Source organism: Larimichthys crocea, chromosome I (genome assembly GCF_000972845.2).
Source record: "Larimichthys crocea isolate SSNF chromosome I, L_crocea_2.0, whole genome shotgun sequence".
Classification (NCBI taxonomy): Eukaryota; Metazoa; Chordata; class Actinopteri; family Sciaenidae; genus Larimichthys; species Larimichthys crocea.
The window spans coordinates 29,842,657-29,865,685 of NC_040011.1; the positions used below are offsets into that span (position 1 = coordinate 29,842,657).

General features: G+C 39.9%; 4 protein-coding genes across 5 annotated transcripts in view; 2 read left to right on the forward strand and 2 right to left on the reverse strand.

The window, feature by feature from the left end:
* tbc1d10c (TBC1 domain family, member 10C) overlaps positions 1–1,998 on the forward strand; it is a 10,400-nt gene extending 8,402 nt beyond the window's left edge. Inside the window, exon 12 of the mRNA XM_027285681.1 lies at positions 36–1,998. Coding sequence (XP_027141482.1) covers positions 36–1,673 — 1,638 coding nt within the window. The 3' untranslated portion in view covers positions 1,674–1,998. The remainder of the gene's footprint in view (positions 1–35) is intronic.
* Positions 1,844–7,029, reverse strand: rad9a (RAD9 checkpoint clamp component A). Its single transcript, XM_010753950.3, has 12 exons — positions 6,574–7,029; positions 6,399–6,469; positions 6,214–6,287; positions 6,058–6,106; positions 5,342–5,456; positions 5,089–5,188; positions 4,697–4,800; positions 4,075–4,181; positions 3,882–3,946; positions 3,694–3,792; positions 2,648–2,894; positions 1,844–2,270 (listed from the first exon to the last, which is right to left on the reverse strand). Exons 1-12 carry the CDS (start codon positions 6,605–6,607, stop codon positions 2,160–2,162), a joined length of 1,176 nt encoding a protein of 391 aa, XP_010752252.2. The 5' UTR covers positions 6,608–7,029; the 3' UTR covers positions 1,844–2,159.
* Positions 6,321–15,384, forward strand: zgc:113229 (uncharacterized). 2 transcript variants are annotated; one of them, XM_019274409.2, is made up of 8 exons: positions 6,321–6,476; positions 8,366–9,448; positions 9,575–9,853; positions 9,944–10,065; positions 11,569–12,004; positions 12,130–12,235; positions 12,324–12,520; positions 13,271–15,384. In XM_019274409.2, exons 2-8 carry the CDS (start codon positions 8,969–8,971, stop codon positions 13,514–13,516), a joined length of 1,866 nt encoding a protein of 621 aa, XP_019129954.2. In that variant the 5' UTR covers positions 6,321–6,476; positions 8,366–8,968; the 3' UTR covers positions 13,517–15,384. The 2 variants fall into 2 exon arrangements, with proteins under 2 accessions (XP_019129954.2, XP_019129951.2); XM_019274406.2 differs by having other exon boundaries at positions 8,366–9,853.
* Positions 15,104–22,583, reverse strand: p2rx3a (purinergic receptor P2X, ligand-gated ion channel, 3a). Its single transcript, XM_019274410.2, has 12 exons — positions 22,182–22,583; positions 20,693–20,828; positions 20,426–20,497; positions 18,959–19,028; positions 18,014–18,110; positions 17,839–17,916; positions 17,565–17,706; positions 16,761–16,897; positions 16,556–16,649; positions 16,069–16,134; positions 15,898–15,975; positions 15,104–15,787 (listed from the first exon to the last, which is right to left on the reverse strand). Exons 1-12 carry the CDS (start codon positions 22,313–22,315, stop codon positions 15,659–15,661), a joined length of 1,233 nt encoding a protein of 410 aa, XP_019129955.2. The 5' UTR covers positions 22,316–22,583; the 3' UTR covers positions 15,104–15,658.
* Positions 22,584–23,029: the final 446 nt, after the last annotated feature.

Consider the following 23,029-nt stretch of genomic DNA (forward strand, 5'->3'; position numbering starts at 1 on the left):
CAGTCAGAGAAGTCCCTGCAACAGCACAGACTCAGGTGGGCTCAGTCAGAGAAGTCCCTGCAACAGCAAATCCAGGCTCCGAGACAGGTGACGAAGTTGAAGCTCCAGCTGTCAAAGATTGTACAGTAGAAACAGAGACACAACAGCAACAGGAGGAAGTGATCGCAGAGACAGACAGACACTCACAGGGAGATGCATTTGAAAGAAAATACCACAGTGCTGAGTCATTGACAGAAACAGACATGAAAGAAGAGTCCCACACCCAAACAGTGACAGAAACTGACGTACAGGTACAGACTCAAGAAAAAGTTGAGGAAAATGCAGCCACACAGGACGACTTAGAGGCTGAGATAGTACGAATAGATTCAAATGAACATGTAGACTCAAAGACAGAAGCAGAGACATTAACACTGTGTACGCCTGACTGCATCCAACCAGAGGAAGGCACTGACTTGAAAGCTGATGCAGAGGCTGAAGCAGAAGCACCAGTTTCAATCGACACTGTGAGGGAGTCGAGTGAAGCTCAGTGTTCGGAGGAGGAAGAGGGTGAGGCAACAGCATCTGAACCCACACAGGAAAGAGAAGAAATAGTTTTGCCTGCACACTCAGAAGTCGAAAATGATCAAACACAAGCAGCAGAAACTGAGCCGAAGGAGGAGATTCCTGACTCCCTAGCACCTCCACAGGAGGCGGTGACTTCAGCACAAGGTGAAGAAGTGAGTCTCAGCGCTGAGCCTGATGGGATGAGTTCAGCAGGAATGACCACCACTGAGGAACCTGCACCTGAACAACCAAAGAGTGAAGACACTTTGGAAGCTGTGGAAGAGGAAAAAAGCACCGATAATGTTGAAGAAAACACAGAGGACGACGTCTTTATTTCGACTGAACCAGCAGACTCGAATGCTGACAGTAAAACACAAGTCCAAGACAAAGAGTCTTGCCTCGTGAAAGACCCGACTGAGCCGAATAACAGCGTCCTGCCACAAGCCACCGGTCGCCGAAACAGCCGGTCTTCTGGAGATTTCTGCGTCCGTAAGTCGTCCAGCTCCCGTGGGTCCAGGTTAGGACGAAGGCTCTCTCAAGATCTCTTCACTGTGCCACAGAAAACCAGCCAATCAACTCCTGATGAGCCAGAAGTTAAACACACTGAATCACAGTCCAGTACTGAAGCTGTAAACCCAACCCAAACTCCTACTAAAGTGACTTCAGAAGTCGCCTCGTCACTGTCTGAAGAAGCGATTGAGAGGACAGAGCTACAGCAGGAGCCACTGCCGGCCAACCCCCCGAAACGTTTTGGTCTCTTCCGCAGGCTGAAAGGAGAACAGCCCAAAAAGACCAAAATGCAAGTGCCCAAAATCTTGATTCAGGACTTCAGTGATCAAACAGGGACTGAGAAACTGCCTGATGAAGAGGGGGAGGAGAAGCTGAGCTCAAGGGAGAGGAGGAGGAGGCGACGAGAGCGAGAGAGAAGAGAGAAGGAGGAGGAGAGGTTGAGGAAAAAGAGGGAGAAGGAGCTGGAGAAGGAGAGGGAGCGAGAGAGGAGGAAACCACAAACAAGGGGCAAAAGTTTCCAAGTGCAAAAAGAGAAAGGGAGCAGTGATGAGCCTCAACCTAGAAAGACTGGACCTCGTATGCTTAGAAATTCTGCTTCTTATGCTGAATCTTACTTTTGACAATATACAAATCTTCAGCTGTTATCGGACCTGGAGGGAAGAGGAGGTGTTTGTCCTTCAGGCCTCACCTAGATCTGTCTTGTTGAAGCGCTGGTTTGATGGTTGATGTGCAGAGATCCTAAATCTTTGTCATACTTGAACCTTTTAATATGTAAATAAGTGTTTACATATTTTTGAAAAATATGTTTCTTTTATTCAGAGGAGCTTTTCTTTGTTGCGCCTTGATCACAAACCAAACTGACTGAACAAAAATAAACAGGAAGTGCTTCATGTTCATGTTCAACTCCACCATTCACGTTACAGTTCAATAAAAAGTTGGAATACACTGGCAGTGGCCATCTTGTTCTGTACTGTGCACTGTCTTTGCATATTTCTGCCACGCGTGTACAGGAAGGTAAAGATGGAAAATAAGGGTCCAGGGTGTCTCTACAGTGTCTCTCAGTCCATCTCTCTTCTCTCCATCCATCAGTCCACTGTCACTCTACTTCACTGTTCGTCATCCTCACTATCACTGGCCAAAACTTCCTGACTTGTCACTGGTTGAGTTGTCATCTGAGAAGACGGAGGAAGCACTGATCCGAAGAACAGGGAACAGAACTGTTAAAACGAAAAAACAAAAAGAATATTATGTTTTATTTTAAATGTAAAGTCATTTCTCCAAGTCATATCCAGTTATATTCTGATGTATTTTGCCAATACAAGGCATATTTTTGAGATCTGAAACAAAAACTAAGCACATAATCTACTCTCATTATCGGTTTGTCTAATTAGAGCAGTTAGGAGAAGCGTCACATCTCTAACTGGAATAATCTCTCACATCAATATGACATTTACCTGCATTAATAAAGATTAGGTTACATAAAATAAATACATATAATCTTGTATCTAAGCTTCTCATGCTATATATTCATCTACCAACCTTTTCCATCTTTGTCTGAGCCTTTTAATTTATTCATGTGAAAACTAAACCGTACCTTCTTATTAGGTGGGCCGGCTGAATCAGCCGTTTCCTCTTCCTCCTCCTCTTCCTCCTCCTCACTGTATAGCCTTGTCCTGTGATTGGCTGCAGCAGGCTGTTTCGAACACGTGGAAGCAGCTAATGGGGTTGTGGGTGGACCTGTGGCCGAGGGACCTGGTGCAATACTGGTGTCCATGGCGATGAGGTAGGCGTCTATGTCGTCATTCATGAAGTCATCAGGAGGGGGCGGAGGTGTGTAAGCTCTGAGGGGAGAGAGAAAAAAAATATTGCACAATCAACGTTATTTTTCATTTGTTTAAAAACTGCTAGGCAGCACCTAAGGTGTTGCCTCTGGTGGATATAATTAAGTATATCTATATCCATAGTATATCCACTAAACATTACTGTATTGGAGATATGAAGAGGCCTCGCTGCTCATCTGAATGGTTTCTTTATGAAATCTTCAGCATTTACTGTGTGAAGAAGTCGCACGGACTGATGCAAATACAGACAGAAATGATTCAGGATTATTATTACGAGTGATCAGAGATAGTGTAAGCAAACCAAGAAGACCAATCATCCCAGCCTGAGACTGGCAGGACATCACACTCAACTTCAGCCCATAGGAAGACACCCCTGCTCGTGTTTATTACCAAACCTGTGTTGCATTTATGACTGAGGGTGGAAGTGTTGTCCAATGTATTACACATGTTATTTATGACAACTGTACATTGTGAATTGTCATCTTATTATACATTTTCAAGGACTACATTTTGCTGTTTGTGTCAATTCGATGAGATTTAACTAAAACTATACACTGCCACAGTCAACTGACTGCAAAGATAAAGGGATCTTTTATACAGTTGTTCTATTCTTGTCAATCAGGTTAAATGCTGATGATTTCCTGCGTGTCATTAGAACTGAAGAAATCATTCAGATGAAAGTTTCATTTTCAATCAGTTCTGCCGGTGACCTTTTCTAAGACTGCCTGATGAGAATAATTCAATCCTGCAACAATGTTTCCGGATATCATTTATACATTCAGTTTTGTTTCACTGTTACCGTCTGCTGTTGTTTTTACGCTTGTTTGGGTCATCGGAAAGTGTGGCCAGCACAAAGTTCCCCTCCAGGACGCTGTCTGTTACTGAAAGAACTACAGGGCTAACACACACACACACACACAAGATAAATGTCAGTACATTGTGGTAAAACAGTTGATCAGCTACCCATCTGTTTGTGAGTATGCTTACCTGCCTGGCTCATCAAAGTACATAGAAATAGGGAGACCAGTAGACTCTGCAAATACTAACAAACCCTGAGAGATGACAAAAAACAGAATGAGTCAATCAATACAAGAAATCCTCCCCTTTCTGGTTAATCCCTCTTCCCTCTAATCCTTCTACTCTTTTGCTTAGTCATTTCTGTCTTTGTCCACAATCTCACCCGTAACTCCTTCAGACAAAAGGTGACACTGTTGTGAGTTTGGACAGCGAAATGATCAAACTCGTCTGAAGCCAGACACAGCTCCGTCAGCATGGCCTTGGACTGGTCTGAAAAACAGAGAGAAAAATGAGAGTGAATTGAGAGCAAAAGCAGAGACAAGTTTTATGTGATTAGAAACTTTATATTCTTATATTTTATTGCTGTTGCAGACTTATACCACTCAGTGTAGTTCTGCCTTTCTGCCACACAGGGGCACCGCTGGGTTCATATCTATCTTCTTTGCCTTTTTTGCATTATTATATTACCATTATATTATATTATTATTATACAACACAGTAACAACTTTTTGTTGAGGACTCACAAGGCTGTGATTAGTAAATATAAATAAATACACTTAAGATAAGCTTAATTTTCTACTTTGTTTTTTCTACTGTTGTGAAAAGTTACTGCTGTATTGACTAAATACATCATTGCAAGCTGTTGATCTTCTTGAAGTTACTCGAATGTTTAATGTGAGATCTGTGGATTTGAATAAACAGCGAGCTGTGACTTTTAAAAAAAGTTCACAAGTGCTGCTCATAAGAAAGTTTGTTGGGTGAAAAAAAAAAAATTATCGTGCCACCTTCTTCCTCCACATGGTTCCTGACCCACATCCGCTCATCACTCACTGACACTGTCACTTCTTCCAGAGAAGGAGGGAAGTGCACAACTGTGTCCACCAGTAGCCTGAGAGCAAAATGAAACAAAGAGTGAACTGTAAGTAAAAAAGAACAAAATGAAAACTTGCTGGGTTACGCCCATTCAACACTGCTAATGCGGTTGACAATGACCATGATGCAAATTCCTCTCTGACAACAGTGACATCATTTTGTTAGTTTATTCATTGCATTAACCAATTGTAGTCTAAATAATATAAGAAAACCAGATACAATCATAGAGATCCAATCCAATTCCAATAAGACTGAAACAGATCTCTATTATTTATCTCAGATAACGTATGAATCTTTTACAGACCTGGGATGGGATCTGAATACATTGGCATAGCTGTCTTTATCAAACACTGCCTGTAAACTTTCACTGTCCTGGAAAGACAAGTTATGTGTCTTCAAGAGGCCTGCAGAGAAAATACCAAACACACAGAGTACAATGCAATTATGCATGTGCTTCAGTGAATAAAAAAACATGTCAGCATAAATGAGATTCTTTTGAAATCATCTATGTGAATCATCGTGCTTCACTGAGAGGAAGGGAAATGATGCACTGATACCGTGTTTGCAGTGTAGTGTAAAAGTGAGGCGGTTCTTCTGCTCGTCCAGCTCAATGTGACACTTTTCCACCGTTTTCTCCAGAGACGCTAGAGACCTAAAAACAGCCTGCACGCTCTGACACACACACAGAGGAACATAAGAAGATTAAAAACCAGTTTTACACAAAGAGACAGTATCACAGCTATGTTAATATACTTGGATAATATTCTGTTAGACTAACACTCACTACTGAAGCTGTTATGAAAACATGTAATCACACTGTAGGACTTATTTTAGACACATAAAAACGCACACTATACAGGATTTCTGTCTGTGCGATGCTTAGCGACACAAGTGTCTGTTGAAAAAAGGAAGCCGTGGTTTTGAACGAAAAGATTAGTACAAAGATAACATCAAGGCGAGTCCAGCTGCCTCGCAAAGTTATACCGCAGTATCAGCGTTTAGGGTTGGGACTGTAAATAATATTATAAAGAGTGCGTCTAAACCTGCTCTCTGTGAAAAGTGTCCTGGGATAACTTGGCACTGTGTAAATGAAACTGAACATTAAAATGAAATGCTCAGGTTAATTCTTGAATTATGCACAGGAGGTGTTGATTGAGTATTTGAGCTGATCTGACAGGGCTTTGGAGATGTTTAGAAAACATATTTGATTACAGTCCATGTTAAAGGTGTAAATATAAGACATAAAGTCTATAAAACATCAGAAGAAGCACACCTTTATTGCCATCTTGCAGCGGAAGGTGTGTCCCCCGGGGACAGTGTACCTGCACATGAAATGGGAAGTTTGGATTAAAGCTCCTTGAAATGACACACACACAAACACCACAGTGTATTAGTTGGTTGGTTTTTAAAAAAAAACACCATGCAGCACCTGCTGAAGAAGAGTGGTGCGAACAGGAAACAAGCATATGCCGACCGAGAAGAGTTGACAGACCGCAGGGCCAGCTACAAGAGAGAGAGAGAGAGAAGAAATATATGAGAGTGTGCAGCAACCAACAGGAAGCAACAAAACTGCGTGCATGACAGGAGGAAGTGTTCAGCATCACAGCAGCTCACCCCATCGTCCTGAGGCTCCACATACAGCTCATCGCCGATCCTGGACAGAGAGTGGATGGCTTTGGCCAGCACTGGACGGTACACACACACACACACACACACATTATTAATAACAGCAGCTGTTTATTAGTTATTAGTTAGATACAGCGGTGAAGAGGCAGGAAGTGTCTGCTACCTTTGACGTTTCCTCCCGTCACCACGCAGTCCATCTCTGCAGACTGAAGTTAACTCAGCACGCTCGGCTAAAAGTTTATAACTAATTAACCCAGCGGGGTTTGTATGGTCTGCTCACCGGACACAAATCCTCTTAGTTACAGACGACAAACTCCGTTAACGCATAGGTGATTTTTTAACATTTATCCTCTGCAGTGACTCGACAAAGCTCCACAGCCCTGCACCGATGTTTGGCTTGTTTACGCCGCCATTACCCGCTTCCGCACTGTTGACCAATCAGAGGACCACGAAGTGAAAGGGTGCGTGGTCTAGGCTTAGCGCATGCGCAGTGGGTTTCTAAATTGACTTGTTTTTAAAGCTGCATGTTGGTCAAGAGGAGACATTTGTTTACAAAACAGACAGCAGGGATGTCCAATGTGCGGCCCGGGGGCCAATCATGGCCCGCGGACAGATTTTAAATTGATGAATTGAGCTTTAATTTGTCGTTGCAACAGTACTTGTACTGTTATATATCTGTAGATGTGACACAAAATATTATTTTCTGAATGATTTTGTTAAAGAGAAGAGTAAAAGACAGCTACAGGAGGTCTCTATCTATCTATCTATCTATCTATCTATCTATCTATCAACTTTGCATTACTCATAATTAGTCATGTTTAGAATGAACATGATCTTAAGATGTGTATCAACCTAGATGTTGTTCACGCCTGATTGTCTTAGATTTGGTGACACTGTCATTTTAAAAAAAAGAAAAAAAAGATAATTGTGACAATGAATTTTTCTGTTAGTATTGGCCCCTGGGCATCTTCACATTGTCAGATCTAGCCCTCTTTAAAAAAAAGTTTGGGCACTTACAACATACAAGAAGGTGTATAAATACATGAAACTTAATAGGTGGATGTTTTCAAGGATAAAGAAATTTATTTGTTTTTCATTAATTCATATTATATAGAGCCTAATTTATTTAATAATTCACTCCACCTTAACCAGCTACATTAATCAGCACATATCACTGGATGATAATAACTTAAAAAATAATAATAATAATAATAACTAATAAAAATAATAACATAAAAATGAATATAGGTAACTTCTTTCATGCACCAGAAAAAATACAAAATAATAAGGTCAAAACTCTTTATAAGGCTTTATTAAAAAAATCTTTCTCCTTTGTATGATAAACATTAAGTAAACATAAATATTCAGTCAAAAATGTAGTGGGAAATAAAAATGGTGGGTTGGCAATATAATATACAAAAATATTAATAAAAACATATGTTTCTACAATAATACTAATACAAAATACTCTCCAGTCTCTAGCATGGTGTCATGTTAGGGTACTCTACCAAAACTATCATGTTCTATTCCTACAACAACAGTAAAGACCTGGTAAATAGTAAAGACCTTTAATAATTCACTCCACCGTAACCAGCTTCGTTAATTAGACCTGTTTAAACATTTTTATTTCACAAAAATAAAATAAATAAAGACAAAAATAAAGTAAATAAAGACAATAGAGTTCACAGAGTTCCAAAGTCCAAAAGTCATTTCTGGCTTTTTCATATTTCTTTCATACTGAAGACATAAATAGCAGCTCTTCACTAAAAAAATAACCCTGTAATTACCACTCAAGGGTCATGGTGGGAAGATAGAGGGTGTGTGTGCACATGTGTGAGCGAGGAGAGAAATAGGAAGGAAGGGAGGGTAAAAAGAAAGATGCGTAGAGAGAGGGAGAGTCACTGTCAAAGAACAATTATCTCACCTCGCTGGTTTTTCTTGTTGGTCTGCTTCAGTGTGTAAGATTTGAGGAACGCTGCCATGCACAGTCTCGCCTCCCTTCACTGGTGATCTAAATGTTGCTGAAGAGGTGTGCCGAAAACAGCCTTCGTGTACTGAAACCAAGGACATTTGGTGAAAGAGAGAGACTTTGGAAAGACATGAAGAGACAAAAGTCAGACTGCTGCTGAGACCTTTGAGGATTATGGAGGCAGTATGACAGTGGAGCATCCATAAGAAGAACAAGACTACACAGAGAATTTTTTTTTCTATTGTCAGTTTCCAGCTGAGGAAGTTAAACTCAAAGATGGACATGTCTTGATACTGGTGAGCGGCTGTTCAGAGGATAATGGAAAAAGATTGGAAAATGAAAGAAGAGGGAAACAACCATCACAGATGTCTTAACAACAAAAGTTGGACAAAGGGGTGATTTCATTCATATACAGCTAATTTCTCCTGTCATGATCTCCAGTTTTTTTTTTTTTAAAGCAGCACATTATTTAAGTCTGTCTGGTTTCCAACCCTGTATAGTGGATTATATTATAGTGTTTACATGCTGTTGTTGTTGTTATGCTTTGCTGTTAATTTTTGGATTTGGTAGACAACAGATCGGTTTCTAGATGTCTCAGTCACGCAATCCAACAGACACTCAGGCCTTGCTGCAGTCCATGCTGCAGAAACTGAAACTCCAGTCGGGAAGAGAAGGCCACACATACCAGCACAGACCTGTACCCACCACAGCATCTTCCACATGGGGGCAAGATGGAAAGGGTGGAGGCTCAAACAGCAGTCCTACAAATGGCTTTAAGTTTCCTACTAATGGTATCCAATCAAAGAAGTTTGGGAGCTCTGCTGCAGAGAGTACTTTTGGCTTTGAAGGTGGGGAAATACAACAAGCAGGTCATGGCTCTGAAGTGGACAGAGGTCTCGTTTCCTTCCCCACCCAGAAAGACAACATTGGTGGTGACAAGGGTGAGAACAGGGTGTTGGGACAGGCCACACAGCTTGGGATCACCCCAAGTGGAACAGGGCAGCTGTTTCCTGCGAAACCACTTAAGGATGCTGTTATCACTTCCTCTGGGAGGACTGATGGGGAGAGGATGAGTTTTGGCAGGTCTGCAATGACAAATGATACTCAGAGTAATAAAGATGCTGTTACAAGCATGGGGCAGAATCAGGACCAGAAACAGGGTTTTACAACTAAAGTCTACATGTGGTCCCCAAAGTCTGCAGATTCAAATCCTGACAAAGGAGGTCATGTATTGCACATGGGAAACGGAGGATTTGGAGCTCTGGCACTAAATAAAGACATGCAGACTGTCACAGCTGACCAAAAAACATCAACCAGCAGCTTGAGAAGAAAACAGCAGCGACCATCTGAGAATAAAACCAGAAGATGGACGCAGAAACTCAAGGAGCGATGGAGGGACAGGCCGGGGAGCTTTGGCAAAAAAGGAAAAGAAGAAGATGGGAGAGAAGAGCAGAAGAGTGGACAAGCAACAGAAGTAAGCTGTATAACTTATTTATCTGTTTCTATTTTTTATTGTCAAAATGTGAACATTTCAAAGTGAAACTACAACTTGTTTACTTGACAGATTTCACCTCAAAACCAGCTTTTGACAGCAGCAAATAAGGAGGAAGAAACGACTCCTCTTTCACTAGACAGCAGCAATCCCAGTAAACCCCCTGAAGATGGCACTAATGGAGGAAATATGAGGTAATCAACCAACAAATTGTCTTGGAAAAGTTAACAAAAATAAATAAATACAGCAAAAACCAGTCCTGAAGTTAGCATGACATGACATGACAGTCAGGCTTTGTTGTCTCGTCACCAAAGCACAAAAGATATGTGAGGTATTTCTGAGATGTTTCCAACCACAGCTGTGATCCTATTCTGGCCTGATGTATTCCCTCTGATGTGTGTTTCGGGTCTGATGTGCCAAACACACCTCTTTAACTGACAGCGTCTGTCATCAACCATCTTCACTCCGACTTTAACATTGCGAAAGTCTTATGAGATTTTCAGGCAAAGTGTTTCAACTTAACTTCTTTCTCAAAGATTTGTTTATTGATTTTTCAGTGACACACCAGAATCAAAAGGTAATTTCTTGAGTGTCAATGCAGGGCCAGATATAACGAGTAATAAAAATAAAAAAAACCCAAACATCATATGCACAGTAAAGTTCGCTCAAACAGAGACAGATAAAAATATTGTCAGAAATTAACACAAAGAAGAACTTATGTAATGTAGTGGACAATCTGGGTGGCTACTCTGGAATAACCTCAAAAACACTCCCCAAGTTTTACTTTGCAAGTGAACTGTGTATCGTAACCTAACTTTCTCCAGCTTCACAAACTGAAGAACGTCCCTGATCCAAGAGGAGGGAGAGGGCAGCACAGGAGACTTCATATAGACAATTTCCAAACAGATAGTTTCATTTTTTAAAAGGCTTTGTAATTTCCTAAAAGTTAAATCGTCTCTGACAATTGTTATTTAGAGTAAGTGCATTTTTCAAAGCTATTTTCAGTAACACACTCGTGCTCTGGTGCAGTGAACCAACCAGGGGCACTTACACCCCGAGAGGAATTTCTGCAGTTTAAATTTTAAAGATTTTTGAGTCGCTGATTTTAAGAAATATAAATAATTATTGATTTGATTGAAAAGATAATTCCATATATTTGTGTTTAGAAAACAACAACAACATACAAATAGGATTACAAATTAGTGTGAGGCTGATTTCTAGGGTACTTACTGCCACAATAACCAATAAACTATCACCAACCGTCAACTGCCTGACTGCACGGCACACCAAACTGGGTCAGCTGTAACACCTGAACACCATAGGCTGTGACTGAGGGAGCATAAAGAGCAGACAGAGAGGTTGAAATAGCTAAAAGTAATTTTAGATAAATGGTTGAAAAGGGTGATATTGCAAATGCAAATACAAACTTGACCACAACAAATGTTGGACACTGCTGCTCTAGAGAGTATTTATGGCACCTGGATACTGTTTGTGGGATTGCAGAGAAATAAGCAAGCAAGGAATAAATCAGGTTTAGGCTACTCAGATAGTGCTTTTTTTCATATGATTTGTTTACAATAAGTAACATGTATCCTCATTTGAATCAAGGGTCAAAGCATGTAAGCTGTTGTATGCTGTACAAACATGTTGTAGGAACATGTACTGCCTTGAGTTTACAGTCTTTTCTCTTGTGGCAGGTCTGTTAGTGACTTCGAGTTTAGCCTGGGCTCGTTCAGTCTACTGGAGGAGATCACCACAGGTCAAAAGTGGGCCAATTTTTTAAACCCTAACCAATCAGCTGCCTCAGACAATCAGAGACCATCAGAACAACTCAAAATCTCACCAGATCTCCATGACAGCAGTCAGTCATCTGTGATTCTAAACCACCAAGGAGGTGTAAACAACCAGTGGAGATTCAGGAGCACCGAGGCATCACCTGTTTGGGATTACAGCATGGCACAAATATCGCCTGAGCATTTCCTACCTGCCAGCATGGACGTTTCAGAAGGAAAGCAGCAGCAGTATGTTCACAGAGAGGCTGACCAATCAGAACCAATGGAGCATGGACATACCCAGGTAGTGATGCAGTCTGGAGGCAGTGTACAGCGACGTAGACCTCCGTCCTTTGTACAGGTTAGACATCATTTATTATGCACACTTATTCACTGCTGTGTTTAAACAGAAGTAGAAAACCCAAAAGCACTTTCCCAAACTTTCCCTTGTGAGTTACTCACCATGTTATCTGTTCATAATTGCAGGCTGACGATAACACAGCACTGAAGAGCAGACTCCACCTCAACAGAAAGAGACAACATCAGTCAGTTGAGATGAGAGATGAGACTGATACAAAAGGGGCAGGCATAGGTCAGAACAACTTTATATTTTAGATGTTGTCGTCTGTAGGTGAAAAAATGTTCTTTAAAACTCAATTCTTTTATCTCTCATCTCACAGAGGGGTTCATATCTCCACTGAGCCTGAGCAGCAATGCGATGGAAGAGGCAGGGGAGTCACAACATGATGACAGCATCCTGAGGTCTCCCCCTCTATCTCCAGCTTCTTTGTCTCCTTCAGCTCGTGCACCAAAGGGCGTCCTCAAACACTCCATATCCCAGGATTCAGAGGCCTCAATGGAAGTAGTGACAAAAAGGGTAAGTTAACAAAAGCAATAGTGCATCACACTGCCACCCTGTGGTATATGATGTAAAAATGTCATACACAGCATGACTGTCTATCTCAAATCCAGAATACACACTGATTTAAAGCAGATTTGAGTATGTAGTGTAAATAAAGTTTACTTAAAAAAACCACAAAAACAACAACTTAGAAACCCCAATTTATTACTTTATTACTGCTGACACTATTGTCCTACAATGTAATGCACAATGGAGGAGTTGTTGTAATGAAAACACATTACGTTTTAGACTTTCTGATATTCAATATCTTTATCTGTACAATAACATGTATTAATCAAAAAATTTGTCTTTTTTAAAATATTGGCAACATTTTATTTTACAGTTTGGTAATTTCTGAATAATTTCAATGACTTTAGCTTTGGTACTAAGTAGGGTAATGAGGAGTGGCCTTGGAAAAAATCCCTAATTTAAATGTAAATAAATGATTTATTACTTTTTTCTCATATATGTTAAATTTACTCTTTGCCCGTAGTTTGACAGCTTTCTCGATTTCATATTCATACTCAAGGTCGTAATTGATTGATTAAAAATGTGCACAACTCTCAAATTTTCCCATAATTAGTACCAAATTACATTCTTATAGTTTCTTCAGTGAAACAAACTAACAGTAAATTGTTCACAAATAACAGAGAAGACAAAAAAGTGAATCGAATGTCATTTTACTAATTGATCTTTTTCTTTTTTTTTAATCTTTCTCTGCATCAGAGGCGAGTCGAGGAGAACCGACGGGTTCGTTTTTCAGAGGAGGTGTTGGCCATAGACCCTCCAGAGCTGGATCTGGATGCTACAGACTCAGAGAAGGACTCAGGATCAGAGGAGGACTCTGTGATAGAGCAGGAGTGTGAGGTGGAGCAGCCAGTGATAGAGGAGGTGTCACCTGCACGCCGGCCTGCTCTCCCTGCCTGGATACTGGCTTTGAAGAAGAGGAACACTGGGAAGAAGCACAGATAGTGGAACTGCAAAAAAAATGAGCATTTGGTCTCACAGACTTCTTAAAATGATGAAGTGGTTAGCGCTGTCTTCTCACAGCAAGAATGTTTCTGGCTGGATCTTTCTATGTGGAGTTTGAATGTTCTCTCCTACAGTCCAAAGACATGCCTGGAGACTTGTCCAGGATGTTGCCTGCCTCTCGTTGAAAATGGATGCATGAAAGGTGGTTTGAAGGAAGCCATGAAACATATTATTTGCATCATAACCTCACTTTTTATACCAATGAAGATATGATGACTGGTGGTTTGCTGACCGCCGTGTTGAGACTATGACGGTGTAACTGGCAACAAGTCTGACCTTCTTATCTCTGAAGTCTTGAGTATTTTTGTTCTATGTTCTATCCAGACTGGATTATGTAATACCAGCGTGCCATCAGCTGCCAGTATTTAGATGTTTTGGTTGCTGGAGTAAATATTTAACCAGCTTTTATGGACATTTTGTGTTGTCCTCCTCCTGCTCCACTCTCACACTGCACAACAGCTGATGACTCTCTGGTCTGCTGTCTGTCTCCTGGTAATGGCTCCCTGTCTGGCCTTTTCATCCTGGAAATAAACCCCCAGTGGAAGAAAGAGATATTAGAGCTGAAGCAGCGGTGGCTGCAATGGTTTCAGCTCTCTGTTAAACTTTTGAAATGTTGAAATGATATTTTGAAGACTGAGCACTGAGTTTTTCCTCTGAAAGTGTGAAATGATTGAGTTGGATGAGAAGATTGATACCACTGAATGCTATTTTTATATTTTAATTAAACAAATAAGACATAATATATTAATTAGATTCACTTTGATGTGTTGGTAGGTGAATTTTGTTACTTTAGGATAGAACCAGACTAGCCGCTCCTTGTGCTGAGCTAACCAGCTGCAGTAAGCACTGTAGATTCATATTTACAGCACAGATATTCTTTTTTATATTAAAGTTTTCATCTTGTTATCCCGGTTGAGAGTGCTGCAAAATGTGTTTGCTCTGTCCACAGACTGCAGAGTGACCAGAGGCCTCATTCAGATAGACAGAGTACTCTATGGCACTGTACATCATATTCTGTCATTTCCGTTTCCGTGCATTTTATTGATTTGTGTGATTGAATTAGTACATAAAACTTCGTGGATGACTGCTGTCAATTCCTCTGTGGCCTCCATTTACAGCTATCTCCTCTCATAAGTCACTGTCAGAGCCATTAAAAGGCTCTCTAGCTCATCTATTAGTGAAACAAGGGGCGAGACAGAGAAGAGGGGCCACTAAAATATACAGTATCAGTGTGACAGAGAAAGCAAGAATCACAGAGAATTACATAAATGTCTGAGATGAAAATGTGGAAGTGAAGCTGAGAAATAATCAGATCATTTTCTACAGTCCAGACGAAAAAGGGGGGACTTACATTAGTTTACACAGTAGCACTGTCTACTGTGCGTCGTCGTCCAGAAGTAGACTAATAATGGTCCATTTGTAAACCGCAAACCACACAAACATTAACCCCACTGCTGCCTTCCTCTCATAACACACAACACACACACACACACACATTTCATGAACCATGTCTTCACACCATTAGAGGATTCTTTAGTGCTTTTATTTATGCAGGCAGGGCGGAGAAGAAGGTCAGACAATAAAGTGAAATACTCCAAAATGTTACACAAATGCTTTTATTATCAGCATTGTATTTTTTTGTTTTGTTGTTTTTTTTAATTTTTGGTTTGTTTGAGCGAAGCTAACTGTAAAGCACAAGGGGCATTTATTTAGCTTTAATATTTTTTTTGGCTGACAAAGAGAAAGTTGCAGTTTATTGACACTGTAAAAAGTCTCGTACAATGATAAATAAAATAATGTTTTTACTACTCGATGTTTCCCTCTGAGTTTAATGGCTGTAGCTTTATTTAAATGGTGAAGAGTTGATCCTTATTTAGAGAAAATATTCCTAACAAGGAGGCTCTGGTTTGCTAGTTATTGTTATGACATATAAGGCCACAGTTCTTTTCCTCTGACTCACTTCTAGTTGTGAAATTGTGAAGATGGCTAATTACCAATCTAAAAAAAAACACCTAATGAATCTCTAGAGTGGCAATAAGAGAAAGAGGATTGTCCAGTTCTTCTGGTTGTTTTTGTCGTCAGTCACATTTGTTGGTCAGAGGTAGCGAGGGAAATGGCTCCAGAGTCGTACGAACTCTTGATACCTGGTTTGAGTGACAGCTGGCTGCCTGGGCTCTGAGCAAGCGATGCTTCTATCTGAGCCTCTGACACCTGGATGGACAAAACGATGAACATCTGTTACACAAAAGCTCATCTGGACTCTGCTGTCAGTAGATCTGTAAATGCATGCAACAATATTGTAAATAAATACACCTTCGTACCTCTTCAAACTTCTTGGCTTTGTACTGATCTGCCCCTTTCAAGAAGTTCAGTAGGATAACGTCACAGAGGACCGTGCCCTGCCAACACAGAGACAAAAGTGTATTGAAAGCTGACAGCAACAAGAAAAATCTATTTTTTTAATCAGCTTTAGCTGGATCACAAATTCCTACCAGTCCAACAGAGGTGAATGCAGCTACCAAGTTGATCAGTGTCGGGATTGTGTCAAACTTTCCTGCCTGAAAGAAACAGGCAGAGATTTAAGGAGTCCAAACATTTGGGTAATGTGAGTCAGATGATACCGCTCACACCTGTACAGTAAAAATGAAGCTACTGCCACCAACTTGTTAACTTAGCTTAGCCTGGAAACAATTGGAAACACAAAGGTAACAATCCACCCAGCTATATATGTTATATTTTATGTATTTAATCCAAACAAAACAAAACCCAAAGTCTAAAAATAAGTTTTACAGGGGGTTATATGTGGGATGGGCTAGCTTCTTTCAACCTGTTTGTGCTATGCAAAGCAAACCCTTACTGGCCCCAAGTGAGGCAAGTGACACTATATGTTGCTGTTTGAAGCAATATTTAGCATTATACGACTTTCAAAGACACATTTAACACAATCACACTGGAATTCGCCACACGATTTCAACTCACATTGCCAGTGACCATAACATCAAAGCGGATTGCAAATGCTTTGTGGAGGGTCCGAAACTCAGTCCCATTCTCTGTCTTGAAATATTTGGCAAATCTGCATTTAAAGAGACAAAAAAACAAAACAAGAAACAAACAGTGACCAAAGATGGAGAAGGAATTCCAAGACTGATTATGACACAGCGAGAGGAAAAATCAGCCTCACTACCTGAAGTTGTAGCCTTTGGAGACGGCATTCTTGGCAAACGGTGCATCAAGTCGCGTGAAAGAGTACTTGGGTACACATTTTTCAATGTTCAGGTCCAGGTTACAATTCCACCCGATGTTTATTCCTATTTCTCCACCCTGAAAGAGAAGGATGAGGATGGTCTCACCTTTAGGCTCTACACATGTAAGTCTGTGATAAATAAAAGTTTTGCCTCCTTTTTTCTTTTGTAATAATCCAGATTAGGCCAGATCAAAAACATTTTTGAGTCCAGAAGCTTGGTGATGTGGTGACTACTCACATGGCTAGTTGGTAAACTGTTTTATTTGGTGAGCTAGTCACGACAGCTCACTCCCCTCTGTTTTCTCTCGACTGTTCTGTTTACTCCTCTGGTCATTTTCTGCATCATTGTGCTCCGAGTTACTGAAAAGGGAAATAAAGCTCTCCAAGCTAACAAGCTTGCTATTGATCAGTGAAGCTCTTTGCTTAACAGGACGAGAGATTCACGCAGTTTAATTCTAGAAGAAATATGACTCATAACTGGGTGCGAACAATTCCTCTTTTGTGGAGCATTTTATACACTCAAAGGTCAGAACTGTCAAGACGATCCTTCTCTTCTCTCTCTCCTTGTCTATCTCTACAGCTTTATTTGGGTTCATCTTTCATGAACTATAATCCTCCTCCTGTTCTCATACATGACAACAAAACTCTGCCTTTATGTGTAGTTTCCTGTGTAGTTTGAACATTGTAGATGAAGAGTAAATGACATTTTTTAAGGAGGAAGAGGAGATAGAAAACAGATCAGACCTTGTCTGCCAGGCCAGCCACATTCTGCCCGGTGTAGCTCAGCACGTCCCCCACACGAAAGATGGGGCAGAAGGGGTTCTTCTTCGGATGGTAGGTACATCTCTTGATCTCTGAGGACGTCATTGTGGTGGGAAAGTTCCCTCTGAGAGAAGAATGATTTCATGTTTATGATTAGGACCAAAAAAAAAAAAAAATGTAGTTACTAAAGTTACTGTGACGTTTTTGCGGCTTAAATTTAAGAAAGTGTGTGTATGCATGCCTGTGTGTGACCTACCTGGTGACGTTGAAGAGTGGAAAACGAATACTGTTTTTGATGAAGATGGTGAAGTTGTCCACATCCAGCATCGGCTTTCTTGAGGATGTCAAAAGAGGAGGAGGGGTGAGGATGACAAATGTCATCTAGTGCACAAGCGTGTGTGTGTGTGTGTGTGTGTGTGTGTGAATCTTACATCTTGTAATTGTTGTTCTCAGTTGGACACCATCCTTTAATCTCACACTGACCCTCCGTGTCATTGTAAGATTTAAGACAGACACCTGTTATTGCACCTAGTGTGGAAAACACAAAGAGAGAAACTATATAATATTGTAGATATTTTCAGGCCAGTTCATCTCTTTTGAATTTATCTGTTTTTTGGACGAATACAACAGCAATCATCACATGCTAAAGCTGTGAATGTGTAAAGATACAGCTTATTTCCTGTTTTAATTTTTTTTTACATTTTTTTAGCACATACACTTTTATTTGCTGCCTTTATGTCACCATTTTTACAAGACACCCCTCCTTCACCACCATTCGGTCATCAGATCAACAACGATCCGTAAGACGTACCAGACAACCTTTGGTTTTTTTACATTAAAATGTGGACGGAAATTGAAGTTCCTTACTGCAAAGTCAATCTCTAGGTTGTGTATGCACCTGCTGTTATTTTGAAGTCACTATGTATAGAATTTGAAATATTCTTACTTCCTCATCTGGTGATAGTATCAAGAATGCCTCCACAGCATGCACGCTGTTGTTAAATCTAGTTTTAATCAAGATTAAAAAAAGCAAAAACAAAATCACCAGTAGACTAATTTCAAAGATGTAATAATACCAGTAAAATCATAGATATTACATATTACGGTCAATCAGGAGAAGTTATAAAGTGTATTCTGGTTGTCGGCAGGTATATAAAACTAAATAAATAAAATTTTATTCGATTTTTCTTCAGAAAATGTGTTTTGCTGATGTTACACAGTCCCTAAGAAAATATATATAAAACTCAGACTCTGCAGTCTTTTTGTGTTTTGAAAAATGAAAATGAGCGTACTTGAATATAGTTTGCTTGTACACGTTGAGGTAATATTGCGACAACATCTACAGTAAAGATTTCAGAAGAGGAAGTTAGACTTACCGTTGGAAAGGATGGCTCCAAAATGCTTGTGGCAGTCTTCATCTGTTTCACAACTAAACATATCAACAGACTGAAACACACAGAGAGAAACTTAAAATTTGACATCATACATGAACAGTTTTTGTTGTACGGCCTTCCTTGAACTGTCCTTTCTAAGGATTGTCCTGAGAGCTTTTACATGAAACACCTATCCAGGTCAGTTTACAGTAAACCTACATAAATACATATAAATGAGTTAAAATTAGCTCAGAAGCTAATGTAACACTGACAGGGTCCAATCTTCTGCACACTTTGATGTCATTTTTCTGATAATACATCCTTTTTTAAAAATTTTTTAATACAGCTGTGATAATGCAGTCTTAAATAAAGTATGTGAGTTTCACAGCTGTGTTGTTGCTTTACAGTTTATGAAAGGGGATGTTGAGCGGTGCAGGTGCTGCTTTCACTTTTCTGTATCCTAAAATTAGAATAAAATAAGAATAAAATACACTAGTTGTATCCAAACATTTCGAAACTGTCCCTTTTGAGTGTAACTCCAGGAAAAACTGTTCACGATTTGTGGATTATCCAGATAAACAGAGAGCTGCTATTGAGTTTTTCAAATATAATTTTCAAAGCACAGAGAGAGATAGCAATAAATTACATGATTATTACCATTATTATTATTTTATTATTATCAGAGAAATCAAACCTGTGATGGAAAGGTGAAGAAAAAAAAGCAAAACGTCCGGTGACTGTGAGTCAGTTTGCTGTAATATCCATACTTATATGTTGAAATAACAGCTACAACAAAGTTTTCTTTGATTTTTCTGCCTAGAAACCAGCACTTCACTATGCAAGCGATAATGTACAGCAATTGGGACATTGTTACAGAATAAACAGTGACATGGTGATGCAGTTTCCTGATGTGGAAGGGTTGAAAATCCACCTGAAGACGTTTATCCTCGTGAGAATGACCCACTCGCTGTACATTATCCTGTTTTTTTTACATAGTTACACACTACGGAAATCAATTTCCCTAATTTTGTTTTAAATGATTGATTTAAAAATGATTTTAGGGTGTCTGATGCGGTCTTTCAAAAGAACTGCGACCATAGCAGCGTTCTGCCATACAGAAACAACAGATCATTGAATGCTGTAATTGATCAGTATGAGGTATTCAACACAGCCATGTAATAAAATTAAATAAAAATGTGCCAGATAAAGTACAAGGTTTAAAGGTTTTTAAAATGATTTTAAAGGTATGTCTGATTCTGCAGGATGATGTAAGGCTTGTAGGTCACATTTGGTCATGAACAGTGATCAGGAGAACGCTACTGTGGATGTACGGTTGCACTCTGGCTCAGGTGAGACTTTAAATTGTAATGTAGCTCAGGGCCAGCCCACAAAGTGCTTCAAATCTAATGAGTAAATCCTTAACAATCCACTGAAACTGACCGGTAACCAGTGATATCAACGTGTCCTCACCTCTGCACATTTTCCTTGGAACTGATTTTCGGTGATGATGAGTTTGGTCATGATGCAGAACACACCAGCACCCTGAAACACGACACAACATTTATAGTTTAAGTCCATGTAAAAGCTCTACATACTGCCTCTCAGATGTTTCACACGCACCACAAACCATCAAACTGTTTATTCAACCTGAAAGAGGTTACACAGAGAGGTCATGCTCATGCCTGTGTTGGTCACATAAGATAACATGTGATTATATGTGTTATCAGGTCCACACACCTGTGGGGGGTAGACGTAGTCAGCCACGTCCATAATGCGGTTTTGATGGTAACCAAAGCCTTTAACTTTGGTCATCACAGAGGACTCGATGCCGGTGTCGGTCACCTGATAAGCTTTCTCGTGGATAAAGACCCATCTGTAGGACAAAGGACACAGCACAAAAGATTTAACAGCAGGACAAGAGCTCAGGTGAAGAAGTGGAGAATGTGAAGAGTGTTGTCTCTGGACACGATTAAGTCAGAGCCTGAAACTGCTCACAAACATATCAAGTCATATTCAGCCTTAAAAATTCACGTCAGTTCCAACAAATGTTGGTGGTATCTGAAAAATATAATACATCATAAGGTTGTTTAACGACCCTTACTGTTTTGAATGTGCTTCACAACCATTTTAACTATCTGGATGTAAAAACATTCAGTTTGTTGCATAACAATGTTTTTTTTTTTCCCCCAAACTGTGACTGCATTTCCAGTCCAGGAAGCTGGAAAGTACATGTCCTTGCTCCTTCACATCATCACAAGTAAAAAGTAGTAATGGTTGGTTCAGGATGGACAGATTGAGATATGTTATTTCCAGCTACCATCTTTGTTTGAAATAAATCTTTATCTCTTTAACTTGAGGTGGATTATTCATTAAATCCAGATGGTTTAATGGTGGTCGATGGTTCTTGAAGGTAATATTACCATGAGATTACCACAGTACTATAACTTGAAGGTAATATTACCATGAGATTACCACAGTACTATAAAGATGAAGATAAAAAAGTATTTTTACTCTGATCCTTCTGGCAGATTTGTTACATTACATTACTGGGGGAATACCTGTGGCCTGCTGGTGTACGATGTACATCCAGTACAGCTTTCAGCTGGGAACCTGTGTTGCATATCACTTTTTTGCTCTCTCTCTCTCCTAGTTCATTCTCTAGTCTTCTCTATGTCTGCTAAAAAATAATAATCACATTATATATTTTGTGCAGTAACTGAGAACATTTCAAACTTATCCTACTTTATACTCTTTTACACTACATTTATTTAACAGCTGCAGTTACTAGCTTGTCTTAGAGATTACTTTCACTTTTGATGCTTTGATGTCATTTTTCTAAAAATACATCCTTTTCTTTTTTTTTTTTGAATACAGCTGTGATAATGCGGTCTCAAATAAAGGATGTGAGTTTCACAGTTTATGAAAGGGGATGTTGAGCGGTGCAGGTGCAGCTTTCACTTTTCTGTCATCTAAAATTAAAGAATAAAATGCACCAGCTGTCTCCATCCATTTGGAAACTGTTCCTTCTGAGTGTAACTCCAGGAAAAACTGTTCACAATCTGTGGATTACCTAGATAAACAGAGATTTGTTTCTGAAAATACGAGCTGCAAATCTAATTTTCAAAGCACAGAGAGAGATATCAATAAATTACATGATTATTATTATTTTATTATTATCAGAGAAATCAAACCTGTGATGAACAGGTAAAGAAAAAAAAGCACAGACCCGACAAAATATGCGATGATGAGTAGCTGTACAATCCGGTTGATGATGCCCACAGACCAGCTCTTCACCACCACAGACTTGGTGGTCTCGTAGGTGAAGAAGTCAGTGACGCAGCCCCACACAAAGGAGCTCATGGCTGCTTGTCAGTGCAAGTCAGAGCGATGATGGGTCGAGTCCTCTGGAGTCTGAGAGGAAACTCCTGTCCAGCCTCAACAGGTGCCTTTCGAAGTGGTGGTACCTGAATATCAAGAAGCTGACTCCTGATTCTGGTCTGAGAAATGTGGTGTTAATCTTCACGCTGGTGTTTCATTCCTCTGTGTGGCCTGTGTTCATCTGCTTCATTGTATAATTGAAAGCCAAACCTCTCGTTGTTGCATTTGTTCATAACACAAACTGGACCTCCCCTTCCTTTATCCAATGAGCAGGAGAAAAATGAGAAAGTGTCCGCCTGTCCCTTCCTCTTGCTCTTGCTTTCTTCACCACAAATCTCCACCCCCATGCCTTTTTTCTCTCACCATCGCTGCTGTATTGCAGCTGTGTACGTCCTCCAGTACTCAGAGACAGCAGTCAGTGTCCCATAGATCCATTTTCATTCATTCATCAGGAGTTTGACACTTCTAGGATGCTTAGTTTATTTAGTGGTTGATTTCACAGTGAGGCTCTTTAACATGCTGTGCTATGTTACACACTTCCTAAAGTCTGTTAAACAAGACACAAGTATTAGTGTTAGTATTAAATCACTGCTACATGAGCTGGGTCATTTTGGAGGTGTACACATTTATGTATTTCATTTCCATCCATTTTAATGACGTAGTTTTAATATAAATTAACTAACAAACTTAATGTGA

Bases quoted from the DNA above. Each gene is read 5' to 3' on its own strand.
- p2rx3a (XM_019274410.2), bottom strand. From the start codon at position 22,315: ATGAGCTCCTTTGTGTGGGGCTGCGTCACTGACTTCTTCACCTACGAG. The intron at 17,917-18,013 runs GTAAGATTCACA...GACATCCTCAAG, and splicing joins GAGAACAACAATTACAAGAT to AAAGCCGATGCTGGATGTGG. The intron at 15,976-16,068 runs GTAGGAATTTGT...CTGTGTTGGCAG, and splicing joins CATTCACCTCTGTTGGACTG to GGCACGGTCCTCTGTGACGT.
- zgc:113229 (XM_019274406.2), top strand. From the start codon at position 8,969: ATGTCTCAGTCACGCAATCCAACAGACACTCAGGCCTTGCTGCAGTCC. The intron at 9,854-9,943 runs GTAAGCTGTATA...TTTACTTGACAG, and splicing joins AGAGTGGACAAGCAACAGAA to ATTTCACCTCAAAACCAGCT. The intron at 12,236-12,323 runs GTCAGAACAACT...CTCATCTCACAG, and splicing joins TACAAAAGGGGCAGGCATAG to AGGGGTTCATATCTCCACTG.
- rad9a (XM_010753950.3), bottom strand. From the start codon at position 6,607: ATGGACTGCGTGGTGACGGGAGGAAACGTCAAAG. The intron at 6,288-6,398 runs GTGAGCTGCTGT...TCTCTCTTGTAG, and splicing joins TGGAGCCTCAGGACGATGGG to CTGGCCCTGCGGTCTGTCAA. The intron at 4,182-4,696 runs GTGGCACGATAA...TCTGTTTTTCAG, and splicing joins GAACCATGTGGAGGAAGAAG to ACCAGTCCAAGGCCATGCTG.